General features: G+C 43.3%; 1 protein-coding gene across 2 annotated transcripts in view; it reads left to right on the forward strand.

Annotated features, from left to right (window-relative positions):
- The window catches only part of SYT7 (synaptotagmin 7), a 79,965-nt gene that overhangs the window by 46,407 nt on the left and 16,545 nt on the right, over window positions 1–17,013 (forward strand). For both annotated transcript variants that reach the window (XM_056850978.1, XM_056850979.1), the window contains exons 4-6: window positions 9,756–10,026; window positions 13,811–13,980; window positions 16,287–16,401. In XM_056850978.1, coding sequence (XP_056706956.1) covers window positions 9,756–10,026; window positions 13,811–13,980; window positions 16,287–16,401 — 556 coding nt within the window. The remainder of the gene's footprint in view (window positions 1–9,755; window positions 10,027–13,810; window positions 13,981–16,286; window positions 16,402–17,013) is intronic.

Consider the following 17,013-nt stretch of genomic DNA (forward strand, 5'->3'; position numbering starts at 1 on the left):
CTAGGGTTTCACATTGGGGGGGGGGTTAACAAATGCTTTTGAAAAGTTTAATATCACAGTGAACTTAGTAGTTTTTAGCAGAACTGCAGTTCAGACAGCAACATTTGGATAGGCAGGTATGTAGCTGTGGAAGTGGACCATGCCCTCCAGGGCCCGTGGGTGCACACCAAGAACATTTTTAAAAGGCTTCCCAAATGACAAAATTGATTTAGCAATTGAAGGAGGTGTGGCGTCAAAAAATAGAGATTTCCTTGGTAAGTAAGGACAGTACATACACCATCTGCTTTGATTTACCTTCAGGTCCTCAGGACAAGTAACAGCTTGCTCTTCAGGAACTCCTTGTCATCCCAGAGTAAAGGCTGGAGGGGGGGGCAGGTCCTTATTTAGCCCATTCAGCTTTACTAAGCTTCCCAATTTATATGTTATGCGTAACTTGAAAAGCAGTTGTGAGAAGGGATGATTCAAGAAAGTCCAGAATATTTTGGACACAATAGGAAGACGAGGGAGGCTAGATGTCACGAGGGCATAATGAATAGGTCAAACTACATCCCTTGCTCTTCATAGCAGGCCCTGAAGACTCTTTAGTAGGATACAATCTGATTTCACATGCTGCAAATCAAATAAACCAGTGAGATGCCCCTCGCAGTACCTTGTGAGAGCCGGTGCTCTTCAGTTTAAAGCCAAGATTAGGGGAGGATTGACTATTAAGTCTGTCAGGGAAAGACTCTCTCCCTCCTTTGAGGGGGCAGGACTGTGGCAGACGGGGGGCAGATCCTTTTCCAGGGCTATGATTCTCTACTAGTCCATCCCTGACTAAGATGGAAACCCTTCTTTCCCCTGGGGCTCTCAGTGCTGTAGATAGTCTCTAGGCCTGGAGATGACAATCTGATTTTAGGTGATAGGGATGGTGGAAGGGAAACAACAGCTTTGTTTTCTCCCATTGCAAAGCGGGATCCACCAGCATAAAGACTTTCTGAAGGCACTACATTTGGCAGAATCTCTTCCCCAGACATACCTGTTCGAGAATGGTTCAACACCTCAAAAATAGAGGGGAGCTGTTTAGAAAAGTTAACTGGTTGTTCTGAGACATCAAGTGTCCTTTCTTCAGCATTAAATGAACATTAAACGAAACCCTTTGGACGAACCTTGTTAATCTGAATGACTCATAAGAAAGAGGTTCAGGTCTAAGATTCTTTACTCTGTGTGGCACATAAATAAATTGGTTGGTAAAATGGTGTGCCTAGAAGAAGCATTTCCTCCATGATTACGCCTTTGGTTTATCATTTCCCCTCTCCTATCTCATCCGTATGCTTTCCATATCCATCTAAATGCCTGCCGTCCTTTTCCTGCTGTACTCTGAGACTGTGCCCCGTCATTAGAAAGCTGTGAGTGATTTAGCTCTGTTCCTCTGCCAAATCCCATCTGTGCTCTTCTATGGCCGAAGTAAATATTCCAGTCCCACAAGACCTATGGCACTGGATGAGACGAAGTCTGTGCTGCCTGACTGGATCTTGAGGAGATGGCTTTGGTAATATGGCAGGTAGGCTGTCAGCAGGTATTTATCTAATTGGTCCTTCTGACTCTGTTGAAACAAGCACATGGATTGGGGCCAGAAGATATTTGAGGAAACACCGGGAGAGGGGTGATCCTTTCTGACAGCTCCCTGAATTTCACCAAAGCTACAGGCAAGAAATTCAAGAGTTTATCTAAACTCAGAGAGTTATTCCTATTATCCCACCAAGAGATCTTCTCTAGAGAGAAAACAAAGATGTCACTGGAATAGCCCAGACAGGGTAAAGTGACCCGGGTGCCAGCGGATTACGCAGTTGGTCCAGGAAAACACCACCAGAACGCCTGGCTACTAGAAAAGCAGTGCTAGTTTTATTTTACAGTGCATATAATACAACTCTTTATACACTCCTCCGCTTATAGCATTCCCACACATAGGCTTGATTCCCATGTGGTTATATACACTAAGCCATCTCAGGCACCAATCACAGTAGTTGCTTAGTCATACACCTGTTGCTACTGCATTGCATCAGCCTTCTGGCCATAACCAGTTCTGGCCAGCTCCCTCTTGCTCTCCAGGGAGTTTCCAGACCTGTGACCTCATTCCAGATCCACTAGATCTAAATACAACCTGTCAAACTACTCTGACAGCCTTGTAACTCCGACATAAAGTGCATGGAAGAAAGGAGCATCAATGGAGAGTGAAAGGAGGACAATACTGAGAAGCTCAGAGCTTCCAACAGAGTGGCAAGTGATTGTACAAGTTATCCTCTAGCTGGGACCATTCCAGGGATAAAAGGGCTCTTGCCTTTGGGAAGGTGTGAAAGGTATGAGCCCAGTAGTAGTTGCCACAATAAATACATTTACAGCCCGTTCCTCACCTTTTGGCGGCTGGGGACGGCATGGCCGAGGCGCCGAGGCGGTGCCTCCAAACTTGTTTCCCAGGCACCGAAAGGCTTTAAAAAGCCTTCCACTGACTTTTTAAATTTTAAATGGGGCATTTCACCCCATAGAGATCAGTGAGGCTGCACCAGCAAAAAAGCAGGCGCAGCAACACCATTTTCCCCACCAGCGTGCCAGGCTGAAAGGGGACAGGAAGCTGCCTACTGGATGTCATCTTCCTTCAGAAAAGAAAGGCTCATGATAGGTCCAGAATGTCCAACCTAGTTAGAATAATAGGGTTTGTGGTAACCAGCTATGGAAGATTCTAACTACCTGTCCCCTCCTGCAATGTCAATTGAAAGTTGAGACCCCATCCCGCATTTGCCCTGAAAAAGAAAATGACCCATCTTTTCCCCATCTGTTTTTAGAATAATTACACGTGAACCTACATGGGGCAGGACAGTTAAACCCCTTCTTCTCCCACTACCTGGTCCCAATTTGAAGTTGGACCCTATGTGACTAGTATTTACATTTTTAAAATGCTGGGAGGATCTAACCTTGGACATCTTTGCGCATCTTTTTGGGACCTGATATAAAACACAGAACTCAAGTGTGCTAATACTCAATTGCTAATACTTGTACACTGTAGCTTCCAGCTGGCTGCAATGTTTGCATTGTAAACCCCAAATACTTTTATGATGTTGCCCCATCAAGTGAAGAATTTACCCCCAGCCTTGAGGGTCTACTATCTCCCTTTCTTTGGAGTGTTTTGCTTGCCTCTGGATAGCAGACATATATTGAAGAGTCTTTAGAAACAATAGCAGCTGAGGGTTTCTTAAGGTCTTTCAGAGACAAGAAAAGATTCAGGGCAAGCTGCCAAGGAGGATGAGATTTAAAATTAGAAATTGTTGACCTTATTGTGGGAGTCAACACAGACATTTAGTTTCCTTATGTACCATGGATTCCAATCTCCACTAGACACTTTAACTTTCTATGTGCCCTTAGTAAAACTCAGCAAACAGACAGTGTTGAATCAGCACAGAATCAACTTCTCTACCTCTACCACTCCAATCTCTTGTCATAATCTGTTGGATCCTAGGTCTGCTGTGTAGGGGCATTGTAGAACTGAGCTGAAATAACTAATGCCTCTAGGGTTCTCTTGAGAGCCAGCATTTTGCAGTGGTTAAAGTGTCAGACTAGGATTTAAGAAATCCAGGTTCGAATCCCTACTCGTGCAGTGGAAGTTTACTGGGTGACCTTGGGCCAGTCACACACTCGCAGCTTAACCCACCTCACAGGGTTGTTGTGAGGATAAACATAGGAGAGGAGAACGATGTAAGCTGCCTTGGGTCCCCATTGGGGTGAAAGGCAGGATATGAGTAAATAAAGTGAATAATATGTATCATAAGCATAATAACATATAACATCTGAAACTGTACTCAAGAAAGGGCAAGTGGTTCTTTAAGGTATGTCACCAGTCTTGGCCAATCATGTGACTAGAAATCAGGACTGACCTTGGACTGAGGAGAGATTTATCTTCAAGGTCCATTTCTCCCATGGACCCCAGGTGCGGAAATTCCTGGTTATTTTGGGGTGGAGCCTCTTGTTGAGAATCCCTAGTCCAAGGGAATTCATAGGATGGACAGTTAACAAGCAAATTACAAAATCCTGAGGTGTTAATCCCACGCCTCAGTCTAGGTAGCTGCCACCAGTCCTTTTAATTATCCAAACAGCCAGAAGCCAAGGGACAAGCTTCTAACCTTCCTGGGATCAAAGTCAAGAAGGTCACCTCTGCAAGGTAGACCACTTGCAAAGTGAGTTTCACAAGAAAACAGTTAACTTGGTAGCCAGAGCCAATCCAGGCCAAGGTACGGGAATTAGACTGAAGCCTCCTGAAGTCAAAGACAACAGAGGAATATAATTAAAGTGATTTATTAAAATTGTGCAAGGAATAGCAATAAAAGAACAGTGAGGGCAGAAAATAAAAACTCCAATTCAAAAGGCTAACTACACAGTGACAGCATTGGTTCTAGATGTTACTACAAAGGCTGAAGCCCTTCAGCTTTCAGTGTCCACTCCTGTCCAGGAGCAATCAGGTTCCCAGTCAGCTAGACTAACCCACATGACAAGTTCAAAAAAGGAATCAGGATCAAGGATCAAAACTAGAATGAAGGCTCTGATCTATATGCCCGGGGGGTCTGAACTGGCATTATCTTACTTGGTCAATCAAATGCATGGTCAATTATATCAACTGGCCACACAACCCTGTTACTACCCATTTGACCAAGGGAGTTTTATCACTGTTAAATTCTGGCTACGCCTACATTTCAAGGATCCCTCCTCCCTTATTTACCATATGCTTCTGGAATCACACCTTTATATCTGGTTAATTCACATTGAGAGTAAAATTAAATCCATTGGTGTACCATTGGATTTGTAGTTTATGCTCTCAGACACAGAAGCATTTTAAACAATAAAACACAGACTATTGGAGATTGGATTACAAAATCTCAATAGCGCTGCTAACAAAACTTGTTCCCTGTTAAGTTTAGGGATTCCCTTTGATATATATCAGCCCATGCAGTATTTGTTCCATCTTTACAATCCTCAAATAACAGCAGGAGATCTCCTGCTGTTACAACTGATCTCCAGCCGACAGAGATCAGTTCACCTGGAGAAAATGGCCGCTTTGGCAATTGGACCCTATGGCATTGAAGTCCCTCCCCTCCCCAAACCTCGCCCTCCTCAGGCTCCGCCCCAAAAAGCTCCAGCTGGCAACCCTAGTCCACAGAGATCAACTCCCCTGCAGAAAATAGTTGCTGTGGAGGGTGGACCATATGGCATTCTATCCTGCTGAAGTCCCTCTCCTCCCTAAACCTCGCTTTCCCCAGGTGTCAAGAAAGTGAGTCCCTTTGTTCTTTAAAAGATTGGTTCAGGCTTTAGGCCTAGTAAAGAATGGGAAAGTTTCCAACACCCTGACTTACTGTCTGGTCTTCCTCATCTGCAAAACAGTTGCCAACTTCATAAAGTTGCTGTGCAGCGCGATACAATCAAGTTTGCAATGCCCTTTGTCAATCAGATATATTCTGGTTTTGATCAATACTTCTGATTTATTTATTTATTTTTATCCAGCTGTCATCTCCAACGAAGACCTAAAGCAACATATAGAATACAGTTTAAATAAACAACTTAATCTAAACAACCTAAACAAGAATACCGGTACTCCAAATCTTGGGCAGGTCCTAGATCCACTGGCCAAGCTCACTTCAAAACCTCAGGCTGCAAGCCACAGTCTAAGAACTGGGGAGGGGGGAGCCTTTTGGATCGTGCCCTTCAGCTCAAGCAAGAAGCTTGAGTCTGTGGTCACAGCCAAACTAAAAACCTGGAATCAGAGGAGAAGCAAACTCAGCACAGATCCTATTCAGCTGCTGCTATCAAGAGGTTTCCCACCTTCCTCTCCTGCTAGCTCCTACTATTGGTTACTACTAGTGGTAACTACCACTGGCTTTCATAAACATACTGTTTTCACTCTAATTGTTGCAAAATGTATCCACTGCATTTGCCTGTAAGTACACTTGCTCTTAGAGATACTTAAGTAGAGGTAAGTTAGAAACTGTAGCTTACCTCTGGCATGATGACTGATCTCAGCTGTACAAGAAGGAAATGCTACACAAACTGTCATCCTAAACACATGTATTTGCAATTAACATTGCAATCCTAACAACACTACCCTGGGAGTAATTTCCATTGACTGTTGTATGATTCTGAGTGGACCTACTTAGGATTGCTGTCCCCATGATTTCTGATTTCTTACTGATTTGTTCCATTACTATTGTGACAGGAGCCACTCACACTGTATCTATTCTTGTACCACATCAAGAACTCCTTTACAGATGATGCAGAGGGTCAGGTAGTGATTGTAGTTTCTCCCTGGTGACTGTGCAATAGGGCTGGCAACTCTGCAATAGGGAAGAAGCACATCATTTGCCCAAACTAACTTGTTCCTTGGTTCTTGTAGGTTATAACCTACAAGAACCAATGAACTCTGACTGTGAAAGCCTTCGACAATATTTTTAACTTGTTCCTGATTGCAAATATTACTGGTTTGGCACTGGAATGAGTTGTTTAAAGAATCTAGGCCTCTATAAGTGCATTTTGGATTGACACAAAAGATGCAGTTTTGCACAATCTCACAGTCATTGCTTTGGGGTCTCCCACTGTAAATAAAATATCTGCATTGCGAGTATATTTCTTGGTTATGAAGACTTTAAGTATCTGTGCTTTAGCATAAAAGCAGTTGTAGTGTATTTTTCAGTAGGACTGAAATTTACTCTAGAGCAAATTATGGTGCACGCACATTTGTATCTTGGATATCCTTTGATTCAGGAAGTTTCCTCCTTTACAGTGAAGAAATGATGGTGGCTCCTTTGTTCCAACATCTCTATTAATTAGCACCAGTTTAATTCTGGTGACAATCTAAGGAAATGGAACAGACAAGACTGCTTTTTTTTCTTCTACCCACAGTACCAAGACATGATGATTTTTTGGGTTTGCCCGGTCCCTCTTCACCATCAGCGGGAGGTTTTTGAGGCAGAGCCTGAGGAGGGCGGGGTTTGGGGAGGCTCCATTGCTAAAGCCACCATATGGTCCTGTTTCAAAAAATGCTTGAAAGCGGAGCACTCGTTTGGTGGAACGAATACTCGGTCCAATAAATCAATGCATTAAATTTATCTGAAGAAGACTATCCGAAACAAGATTTACCGGAATCTTGTCAATTTCAACCTGCGGATCGGGATCCTGTGTGGTGCATCCTATGCTCCAGGAATTGTCTTCCCTTAAACTTCATCTGTGCCACAGTTGGCAAAGTGTATATGTCGTTTTACTTCCACTAGAATTGAAGTGTTCGCTACAGTATTCGTTCCACCAAAGCAGCACTCCGCTTTCAAGTGTTTTTTGAAACGGGACCATACGGCGGCTTTAGCAACGGAGCTCAGCTTCGCGTCCCTTTAAAATCTGTCTTTCAGCATTTCAGCGTTCACCGATTTTTACTTACCTGTACGGTTATACACTGGTTGTTTTCTATTAGACTTCCATTGGAATTGAAGTACTTGCTGCAGCGTTTATTTCACCAAGTGAGCACCCTGCTCTCAAGTGTCTTTTCAAACGGGACCTACACGGCGGCTTCAGCCACAGAGTTCAGCATCGCGTCCCTTCAAGAACTGTTCTTCAGCGTTTGCTGATTTTTACTTACCTGTAGCATTGTACACTGGATGTTTTCTATTATAATTGTTTTATGAACTGTGTAATTATATATACATACTGTGGTTGCATGTATTATGAGTGGTTGAATAAGAATAATTAATTTATAGTGGTCTCTGTTGCTGGTTCTTTTTGCTATTATCTGGAGGTTGAAAAGATCCACAATAGCACTCACAACTATAATAATAAAGTAAGGATTTATAAAGTGAAAAGGGTGAAAAAATGAATATATATATACATAAATACAAGGGTACAATAAGATACAAATTATCAAAGGAATCCAGCACAGATAGAAATTCAATTGAAGAATATAAGCATCCTGTAAGCCAAGTGAGTCAATGTATATTGTCCACAATATGTTGTTATTTCTTCTCTGTATATAACAGGCTGGACGGTAAACAGTGATGGCGAAGCCACAACGAGGAAATATCAGGACGCGTCGTCTAGATCAAAAGCACGTTTCACACTTGGCTTCATCAGCTACATGTATCTATGTACCATTAAATAAATATGCTATTGTATATTAATAAATATTTTAACATGTTAAAATTTATCTTTATTTTCAATATTATTAAAAAACTAAATTAGACTGAAATATGCATAAGCCATCATATATGTATCACATATTAAAAAGGTCTTACCTAAGAGAATTCTTAATAGTCATTGGTGTGCAACCTGTGCTTTACAACTAAAGAACTTGCATCCCCTGTTACGGGTTTTAAGTTTTCTTTGAGGCATTTTTTCAACTGTGCCTCAAAAAATGTCGTATATTGCGTCTTATGCAAATGTGGCTCTATGTACATAGAAAGCACAATTAGACCAGTTAGGACCAGAATTGCCGAGCATCGATCTAGATTACATATATGATGGCTTATGCATATTTCAGTCTAATTTACTTTTTTAATAATATTGGAAATAAAGTATAAATTGTAACATGTTACAAATATTTATTAATATAAAATAGCATATTTATTTCATGGTACATAGATACATGTAGCTGATGAAGCCAAGTGCAAAACGTGCTTTTGATCTAGATGACACGTCCTGATACTTCTTCGTTGTGGCTTCACCATCGCTGTTTACCGTCCAGCCTGTTATATACAGAGAAGAAATAACATCATATTGTGGACAATATACATTGACTTACCTGGCTTACAGGATGCTTATATTCTTCAATTGAATTTCTATCTGTGCTGGATTCCTTTGATAATTTGTATCTTATTGTACCCTTGTATTTATGTGTATATATTCACTTTTTTGCACCCTTTTCACTTTATAAATCCTTACTTTATTATTATAGTTGTGAGTGCTGTTGTGGATCTTTTCTATTACCATTGCAGCACTGAGCCTCGTTTGTCTCCAGGATTATCTGGAGGTTGGCAACCCTACGATTCATGTTTTATGAGAGGTAGTAGCCCAAGGTCCACAGAAGGATATAAAGGCTTCTCTCATACATAGTCAGAGGAGCTCATTTCTCAACCCAACATTTTGGAGGTTATTGTAAAGACATGAACTATGTAGAAGCTTGATATAAGAGAGAGAGTTAACTAGGAAGCTGGAGCAGTGGCTGATGACAGTGAGGTAAAGCATTTGTGAGCTGAGCGGCTTCACACTCCAGCAACGAGCAGCAGAGACATATTGTTCTCTGTAGAATACATCTTTCCTGTCCCTCAGGCTCACACCCAGTTAGGCCTCTGATTAAACAGACGTTGTGGTAACCATATCCTCTCTCTGCAGTAATTTCTCAAAGCCCATTCCCCTTTAGATACTTATTTATACTTCAAGTATTGCTTGTTACCTAAGGACAGCAAACAGTTTGGAAAGGCTCCAGGCCTTAGAAGGGAAGAACCACAGCCTTCTCTCCCTGTCACTGGCTAGATAGGATGAAGTGGATTGTAAAGGAAAATGTTCTCTTCGGGTAATTGAACATAAAGTATTTGTAGGTAATAAACCATGAGAAATAAATTCTCGCTGATTGTTCCACTTCAAACCAAGGTAGGCGACTGCCTTTCAGTTTCTTGTGCTTGAAAATCCATGTCTGCAGAAGATGAACCCTACTCATTAGATTCTCATGGCTCCCTCTTTTCATTTTTTTTAACCCACAGCTCTCTCCAGGGTCTGAGGATGATGAGGGACATGACAGCTCCAGCCGGGAGAACCTAGGCCGAATCCAGTTTAGTGTTGGTTACAATTTCCAGGAATCTACCCTGACTGTCAAAATATTGAAAGGTCAGGAGCTGCCAGCCAAGGATTTCAGTGGCACCAGTGATCCTTTTGTCAAAATTTACCTCCTACCAGATAAAAAAAATAAGTTAGAGACAAAAGTGAAAAGGAAGAACTTAAACCCACACTGGAATGAGACCTTTCTCTTTGAAGGTAAGATGGTCTAGGGTTTAGGACAGTGGTTATGTAGGTCATGGATTTACTGTGGCTTTAGGCAAGTCACTTAGTATGTCTACTTTGAGCTTCAGTTCTCTACCTACCAGCTGTGATAATGCTTATCTTCATTGGCAGAAAGCAAGGGCAAGCGATACTAAAACATGAAAGTGCCACTGTCCAGAATACTTCCAGAAAGTGCCACTGTCCAGAATAACCAAACAAGGAACTATGCCAAATGGAACCAGACCACTGATCCATTTGCTCTGGTGCCCCTGTACTAACAATTGGGGGCAGTTATCATTTAGTGGATAGTCAACATATTAGATTGCTGGAATTGACTCTACCTGGAATTGACTCTACCATTTAAAAGCCACTCATGGTCTGGATTGGCCAATTATGTGTCAGAGTGGCCACCAAGAATGCAGTGCAGGCATGAAGACAATGGCTTTCTGACTCTGAAACACTGAAACGCTTCTATCATCGTCCTACATGGGAGGGGGGCTGTAACATGAGAAATGCCTTTGTTATTTTATGTACAGAGTTGGGCACACATTCTGGGAATGGGCATTCAATTACAATGCACCACCTGCTATATTATCAGGTTAGGGTCACTGTTTGTATACAGGAAGTGCAGCTGAAAGGGAACTCCACAAAATTGTAATGTGGGAGAGGTTATACTACTAATGTCTACTAATGAGTCAGACATAGATATACCTGAGACTGTGGGAACAGCTCAAAATACTCCTTTAAGAGGCACAGCTATAAATCTGTCCTAGAGTGTGATATTTGCAAAGCTTGTACCAGCAGGGCAAGGATTTGGGTACCCTTGGATATTTGGCCAAGGAGGACCCTTAACTGGCTGGAAAGGAATGAGGGGGTGCCATGTCAAATAAAGGATGGAGGAGAGTAGGAACTGCCCCAAGTCCCCTACACCATCCCAGGAGATTCTGGGGTGTGTTCTCACATCATGGACCTGGCCAAATCATAGCAATATGCACTGCTTCCAACCTACCTGGATCCCATGCAAAATGAGAACCAAGATGGAGATACTGCCTTTTGGTCAGCTGGGACTTTAGGGTATGGGCTCCAATACATGCTCATGCCAGATGACGTCTGACTTCTATTTGCAATATTTTATCCCACCCTTCCTTCAAGGAGCTCAGGGCAATGTACACATAGAATCATAGAGTTGGAAGGGATCACCAGGGCCATCAAGTCCGACCCCCTGCACAATGCAGGAAATTCACAACTACCTCCCCCCTCCACACCCCTAGTGACCAGAAGATGGCCAAGATGCCCTCCCTCTCATCATCTGCCTAAGGTCACAGAATCAGCATAGCTGACAGATCGCCATCTAACTTCTTCTTAAAAACCTCCAGGGAAGGAGAGCTTACCACCTCCTGAGGAAGCCTGTTCCACTGAGCAACCGCTCTGACTGTTAGAAAATTCTTCCTAATGTCTAGACGGAAACTCTTTTGATTTAATTTCAACCCGTTGGTTCTGGTCCGACCTTCTTGAGCAACAGAAAACAACTCGGCACCCGCCTCTATATGACAGCCCTTCAAGTATTTGAACATGGTTATCATATCCCCTCTCAGTCTTCTCCTCTTCAGGCTAAACATACCCAGCTCCTTCAACCTTTCCTCATAGGACTTGGTCTCCAGACCCCTCACCATCTTTGTTGCCCTTCTCTGGACACGTTCCAGCTTGTCTACATCTTTCTTAAATTGTGGTGCCCAAAACTGAAAACAGTACTCTAGTTGAGGTCTAACCAGAGCAGAGTAAAGAGATACCATCACTTCGCGTGATCTGGACACTATACTTCTGTTGATGCAGCCCAAGACTGCATTTGCCTTTTTAGTTACAGCATCACACTGCTGACTCATGTTCAGTGTTTGGTCTACTAAGACCCCAAGATCCTTTTCACACACACTACTGCTCAAACAAGTCTCCCCCATCCTATAATTATGCATTTGATTTTTCCTACCTAAATGCAGAACTTTACATTTGTCTTTGTTGAAGTGCATTTTATTAGTTCTAGCCCATTTCTCCAGCCTGTCAAGATCATCCTGCATCTTGGCTCTGTCTTCCACCATATTTGCTACCCCTCCCAATTTAGTATCATCTGCAAATTTAATAAGCATCCCCTCTATTCCTTCATCTAAATCATTTATAAAGATGTTGAACAACACAGGGCCCAGCACAGATCCCTGAGGAACTCCTCTAGTCACTTCTCTCCAAGTGGACGAGGAACCATTAACTAGCACTCTTTGGGTACGATCTGTCAACCAGTTGCAGATCCATCTAACAATAATAGGATCTAACCCACATTTTCCCAATTTGTCAACTAGAATACTATGTGGAACCTTATCAAAAGCCTTACTGAAATCTAAATAAACTAAGTCTACAGCACGGTTCCCTTCTCCGTGTTATCTTTACAACAGTCCTGTGAGGCACTCTAAGCCAAAAGAGAGAGACTAACCCAAGGCCACCCAGTGGCTGAGTGAGGCTTTGAACCCAGGTCTCCCAGTTGTACTCTCATAGTGTAATCACTACACAAAACGGGCTCTCACACAGACTTGAATCATGCATTCCTGAGGGGGCGAAGCTTGTTAGGAGCCGGTGTGACCCCACGGCAGCGTAAATGCCCAGTTATTCCATGATAATGGGCACTTACACCATCACGGAGGGCATTTACAGTGGTGCCTGGGCGCCATGGAGGTACACTGCCAGCACATCCACTCCAGGAACTAAATCCTGGAAGAGAACGCCCGTACCAGCATGGGAGAGGCATTCCCGGGGCACTAGTCAGCTTCCTAACCTCTTTCACCCGGGGAATGCCCCCTTACGCAGCGGCATAGCTACAACACCTTCTTTGGTGTCATAGTTTAGTCATTTTAGCTTCTAGGGAAAGTTCAGGCTTGATTTAATGTAGAACCCACTAACTGTGGATAAATACTTCTAACAAAAAGAAAAAGACTGATAATGGAGGAAGACAGGTGGATTAATGTCTGATGGCAACAGCATTGCAAGATACTTAAGCTAATTATGTGCATCCTGAATGGGGTGCCCACTTCCATGTGCAGAAACCATTAAGAGGAGCACTCATCAGAAAGACCCGTACTAATATGAAATTCAGACCATGACTGCCCCTTCCACACTTTTCTGAGATCACACAAAAGCAAGAGGATTCAGAAATGTCCTAAATATTTCTCCATACAGTTCAGCTTCACGGTTTGCTCTGTTTGTGCTATATAACATATTGTCCCTTTACTTTATCGACTGTCTTGCCTCCTGCCAAATCAGATCATGCCACTAGTCCATCACATTTAGTTCCCAAACTCGAATGAATGGCCAGTGCCTTATGCTACCAGAGAAAGGCCAAAAGCCTTCACCAGTGATCTAAGTACAGTGATGGATAGGGTATGAGATTCCTTCCTGGCCCTTACAGCAGCTAGCCAGTTCTCTGAAGCATCAAGTTTGATGGATGAAAACAGATTACTCTTCATTCATCAGAAATACCTACAAATATTATTCAAGGTTACCCAGAAGCATGTGGGCCAGGCATGTGTGGCCTAGGCCAATGACTGCTCCTTCTTCATTGACAGCCTGGATAAAGCAATATATTATATCCAGAGATGAAAATAATCAGTATATGCAATGGATTTTTAAAAAAAAATACAGCCTTGCAGCACTCATTCATCTAAACTGGGTGGGCTTTCTTTAATGCAGTTAGTGGCGTGCAGTTCTCAGCTTTTCATTGGTTCCTTTGCTTTTACAGGTTTCCCTTATGAGAAAGTGGTACAACGGGTACTCTATCTACAGGTCCTGGATTATGATCGATTCAGCCGTAATGATCCCATCGGGGAAGTATCTCTTCCCCTCAACAAGCTGGACTTGACCCAGATGCAGACCTTCTGGAAAGAACTAAAGCCCTGCAGTGATGGAAGTGTAAGACACATGTCGCTTTTAGAACAAAGAGTTGTCCCCCAGGTCATCAAAGACCAGCCTAGCCTGGTGTATGTGTTAGGGGCTGGCCTTGTGACAATAGTACCTTATATCTAGTCTAGCCAGACCCCAAGGCTTCTGCCGCAGCTGTCTCCAGGAGAGAAAGAGGACTACTTCAGTGCTGGTGTGGACATCCCGCTTCTTTTAAGTAACTATTTTGAATGAGGAGAGTTTTCAGTCTTTAAAAGCCTTGTAATAAAGGGAGCCCCATGGCACAGAGTGGTAAGCTGCAGTACTGCAGTCCAAGCTCTGCTCACGACCTGAGTTCGATCCCAACGGAAGTTGGTTTCAGGTAGCTGGCTCAAGGTTGACTCAGCCTTCCATCTTTCCGAGGTCGGTAAAATGAGTACCCAGCTTCCTGGGGGTAAAGGGAAGATGACTGGGGAAGGCACTGGCAAGCCACCCCGTAAACAAAGTCTGCCTAATAAACGTCGGGATGTGACGTTATCCCATGGGTCAGGAATGACCCGGTGCTTGCACAGGGAACCTTTACCTTTTTAATATAGACTACCCCCAAGTGCCCTTGGGGGGGATCAGGAGAAGCAAGTTAATAAATATATGCATACTTGTGTGATTATCAGATGGCACACCCATTAGAGAAGAGACATAGCTCCTTGGTTGAGTGCAAGTTTTGCATGCAGACTATCTGAGGTTTAATTCCCAGCATTTCTATCAGGTAGCAGGTGATAAGAAAGGCCTGCATAGATCCCGGAGAGCCTCTGCTAGTAAAAGTAGACAATATTGGCTAGATGGACCAAAATGGACCAATATACAGACTGGGTATAAAACAGCTCTGTGTTTTTTAATTACTCAGGAATGCCTATGTAAGTGGACAGCTGTCTGGTTGTATACCCACTGACTATTGATGGAAACAATGAAATGCCCATGGTGCCAGTCTCTTTGCTTCCAAAAATGGTTTTGCCTGGGTGGATAACAAAGTTATTCACAGTGGGTTACTGCAAACAAAGTTATTGTGAGGTATAAGAGTAATAACAAATGCTCTTAAAATATTAAATATATTCATGAAGAGATCTTGCCAGTAATTGTGCCTTTCCCCAAAAAAACCTTCCCTGCACATAGATCACAACAAACTGCATTTGAACTCCAATCAGATACATCACTGCTTGTTGTGGGCTTGTGCCAGCCCCTTGCTCCTTCCACCCCACCCCCTGCATGGAGCTTGATGCAAAATTTACCAGTTTGATCAAGCCCTCAACAGGACATTCACAGACAGGTGCCTTGGTAATTGGAACTTATTTCACGCAGGCTGGAATTCAAAACCCACTTTAGAAGCCTGGCCTGTGGGAAGTTCCAGACTGCTTATTTGCAGTTTGTCATACTATCTTAATTCGGCTTTTGTCCTCCAATTAAATTCCAAAAGGGCAACATGGCCATGTCTCAGGTTTATTTCTGGTCCAGCTTCACTTGAACCAGTTCTTAGCATTTTCTTACGTTGGTCAGTGTCAAGACAAGCCTGATTTAAATCCTAATGTCAACCAGTGTTGGGTAATTCTTTCTCACATTTGCAGCCCGTTCCTGAAGGGGGGGCAGTTAGGCAGTGGCCGGGAGCAGCGCAGCCCCACTGCCTCCACAGAGGCTTCCCGGCCGCAGAAAATAAAATAAAAGGAGCTAAAAATAGAAAAGCAGGGAAATGCCCCCATTGAAAACAGTGAGGCTGCACCACCCAAAAAGGTAGCGTAGCAATTCCACAGCGCAAGGGGGTATTCCCAGGGTGGAAGGGGTTAGGCAATCACCATCGGGGAGCCGCGGAGCTGTGCCAGCCGCTGCTGGCAGGGAATTCTGAGAAGGGAAAGCCGGCTTGGAGGGCGTTCCTGGACGTGGAGCTGCCTAAGGCCCTCCAAGCCAGCTTTCCCTTCTGGGAATTCCCTGCCAGCAGCGGCTGGCACAGCTCTGCGGCTCCCCGATGCCAGCATGTTTGCCCCTGAGACAGCATAAGTGCCCCTTATCCTGGGTTAAAGGGGCACTTATGCCAGTGCGGGGTAACATCGTCTCCTAAGGAGCTTAGCCCCCTCCTCCCTTTCAGAATTGCAGCCTTAGTAACTGATCACACAGTGAAAGCATATTTGAAGTCATGTTCTATGAGGGAAGCAGACAAGGCCCTGAATTGTTTTAGGATTATTTCAGTCCATATTTTAAACATTGTTTGCATTTATTGCAATGTACATTAGTGATGCACAATGTTAAAGGTCTTAGGAATTCCTAAATCTCTGTCCCTTTCTTCTCTGCAGGGAAGCCGAGGAGAGCTACTTCTGTCCCTTTGCTACAACCCTTCCGCTAACTCTATTGTAGTGAATATTATAAAAGCTCGGAATCTTAAAGCCATGGACATTGGGGGAACATCAGGTATTCCATATCAGGACAGCCTTCTGTATAAAATGGCATTTTGTGCCTCTCATCTAAGAGAGCCAGAAATGACTCTTTCTGGGCATTTATCAGTTTCCAGTAAACCTGGCCAGAATCTATGCATAATCACAATCGCTGTGATGACCAGGGCAGTTTCCACATGGATTTTGTTCCAGCTATTATTTTGTTTTGTTTATTCAAAAAAAATTCTGCTTTCATCAGGGCCACCAAGGCAGCTAACAGATTAAAAACATACATTAAAAAACACATCTTCAAAACCGTTAAAACCAAACACATCATTAAAACAATTAAAACCAAGCTAAAATACACATACGAAAACATAAAAACAAAAATCAGAACAACGGGGTCACTGAGGGAATACCAGATGAAACAAAAAAGTCTTCACCCGCTGATGGAAGGAAGCAACAGAAGGGGACAGACGAGTCTCCAGGGGGAGAGAGTTGCAGAGTTTGGGGGTCAGGGCTGAATAGGTCCTCTCCCAGGTTGTCACCCACCTAATCTCAGAAGGCAGGGGCACCCAAAGCAGGGCCTTCAAAGATGACTGTAGCGGTTGGTTACGTTTGTATGGGAGTAGGTAGTCCTTCAAGTTTG

Source organism: Euleptes europaea, chromosome 6, assembly GCF_029931775.1.
Source record: "Euleptes europaea isolate rEulEur1 chromosome 6, rEulEur1.hap1, whole genome shotgun sequence".
In the NCBI taxonomy this organism is placed as follows: domain Eukaryota; kingdom Metazoa; phylum Chordata; class Lepidosauria; order Squamata; family Sphaerodactylidae; genus Euleptes; species Euleptes europaea.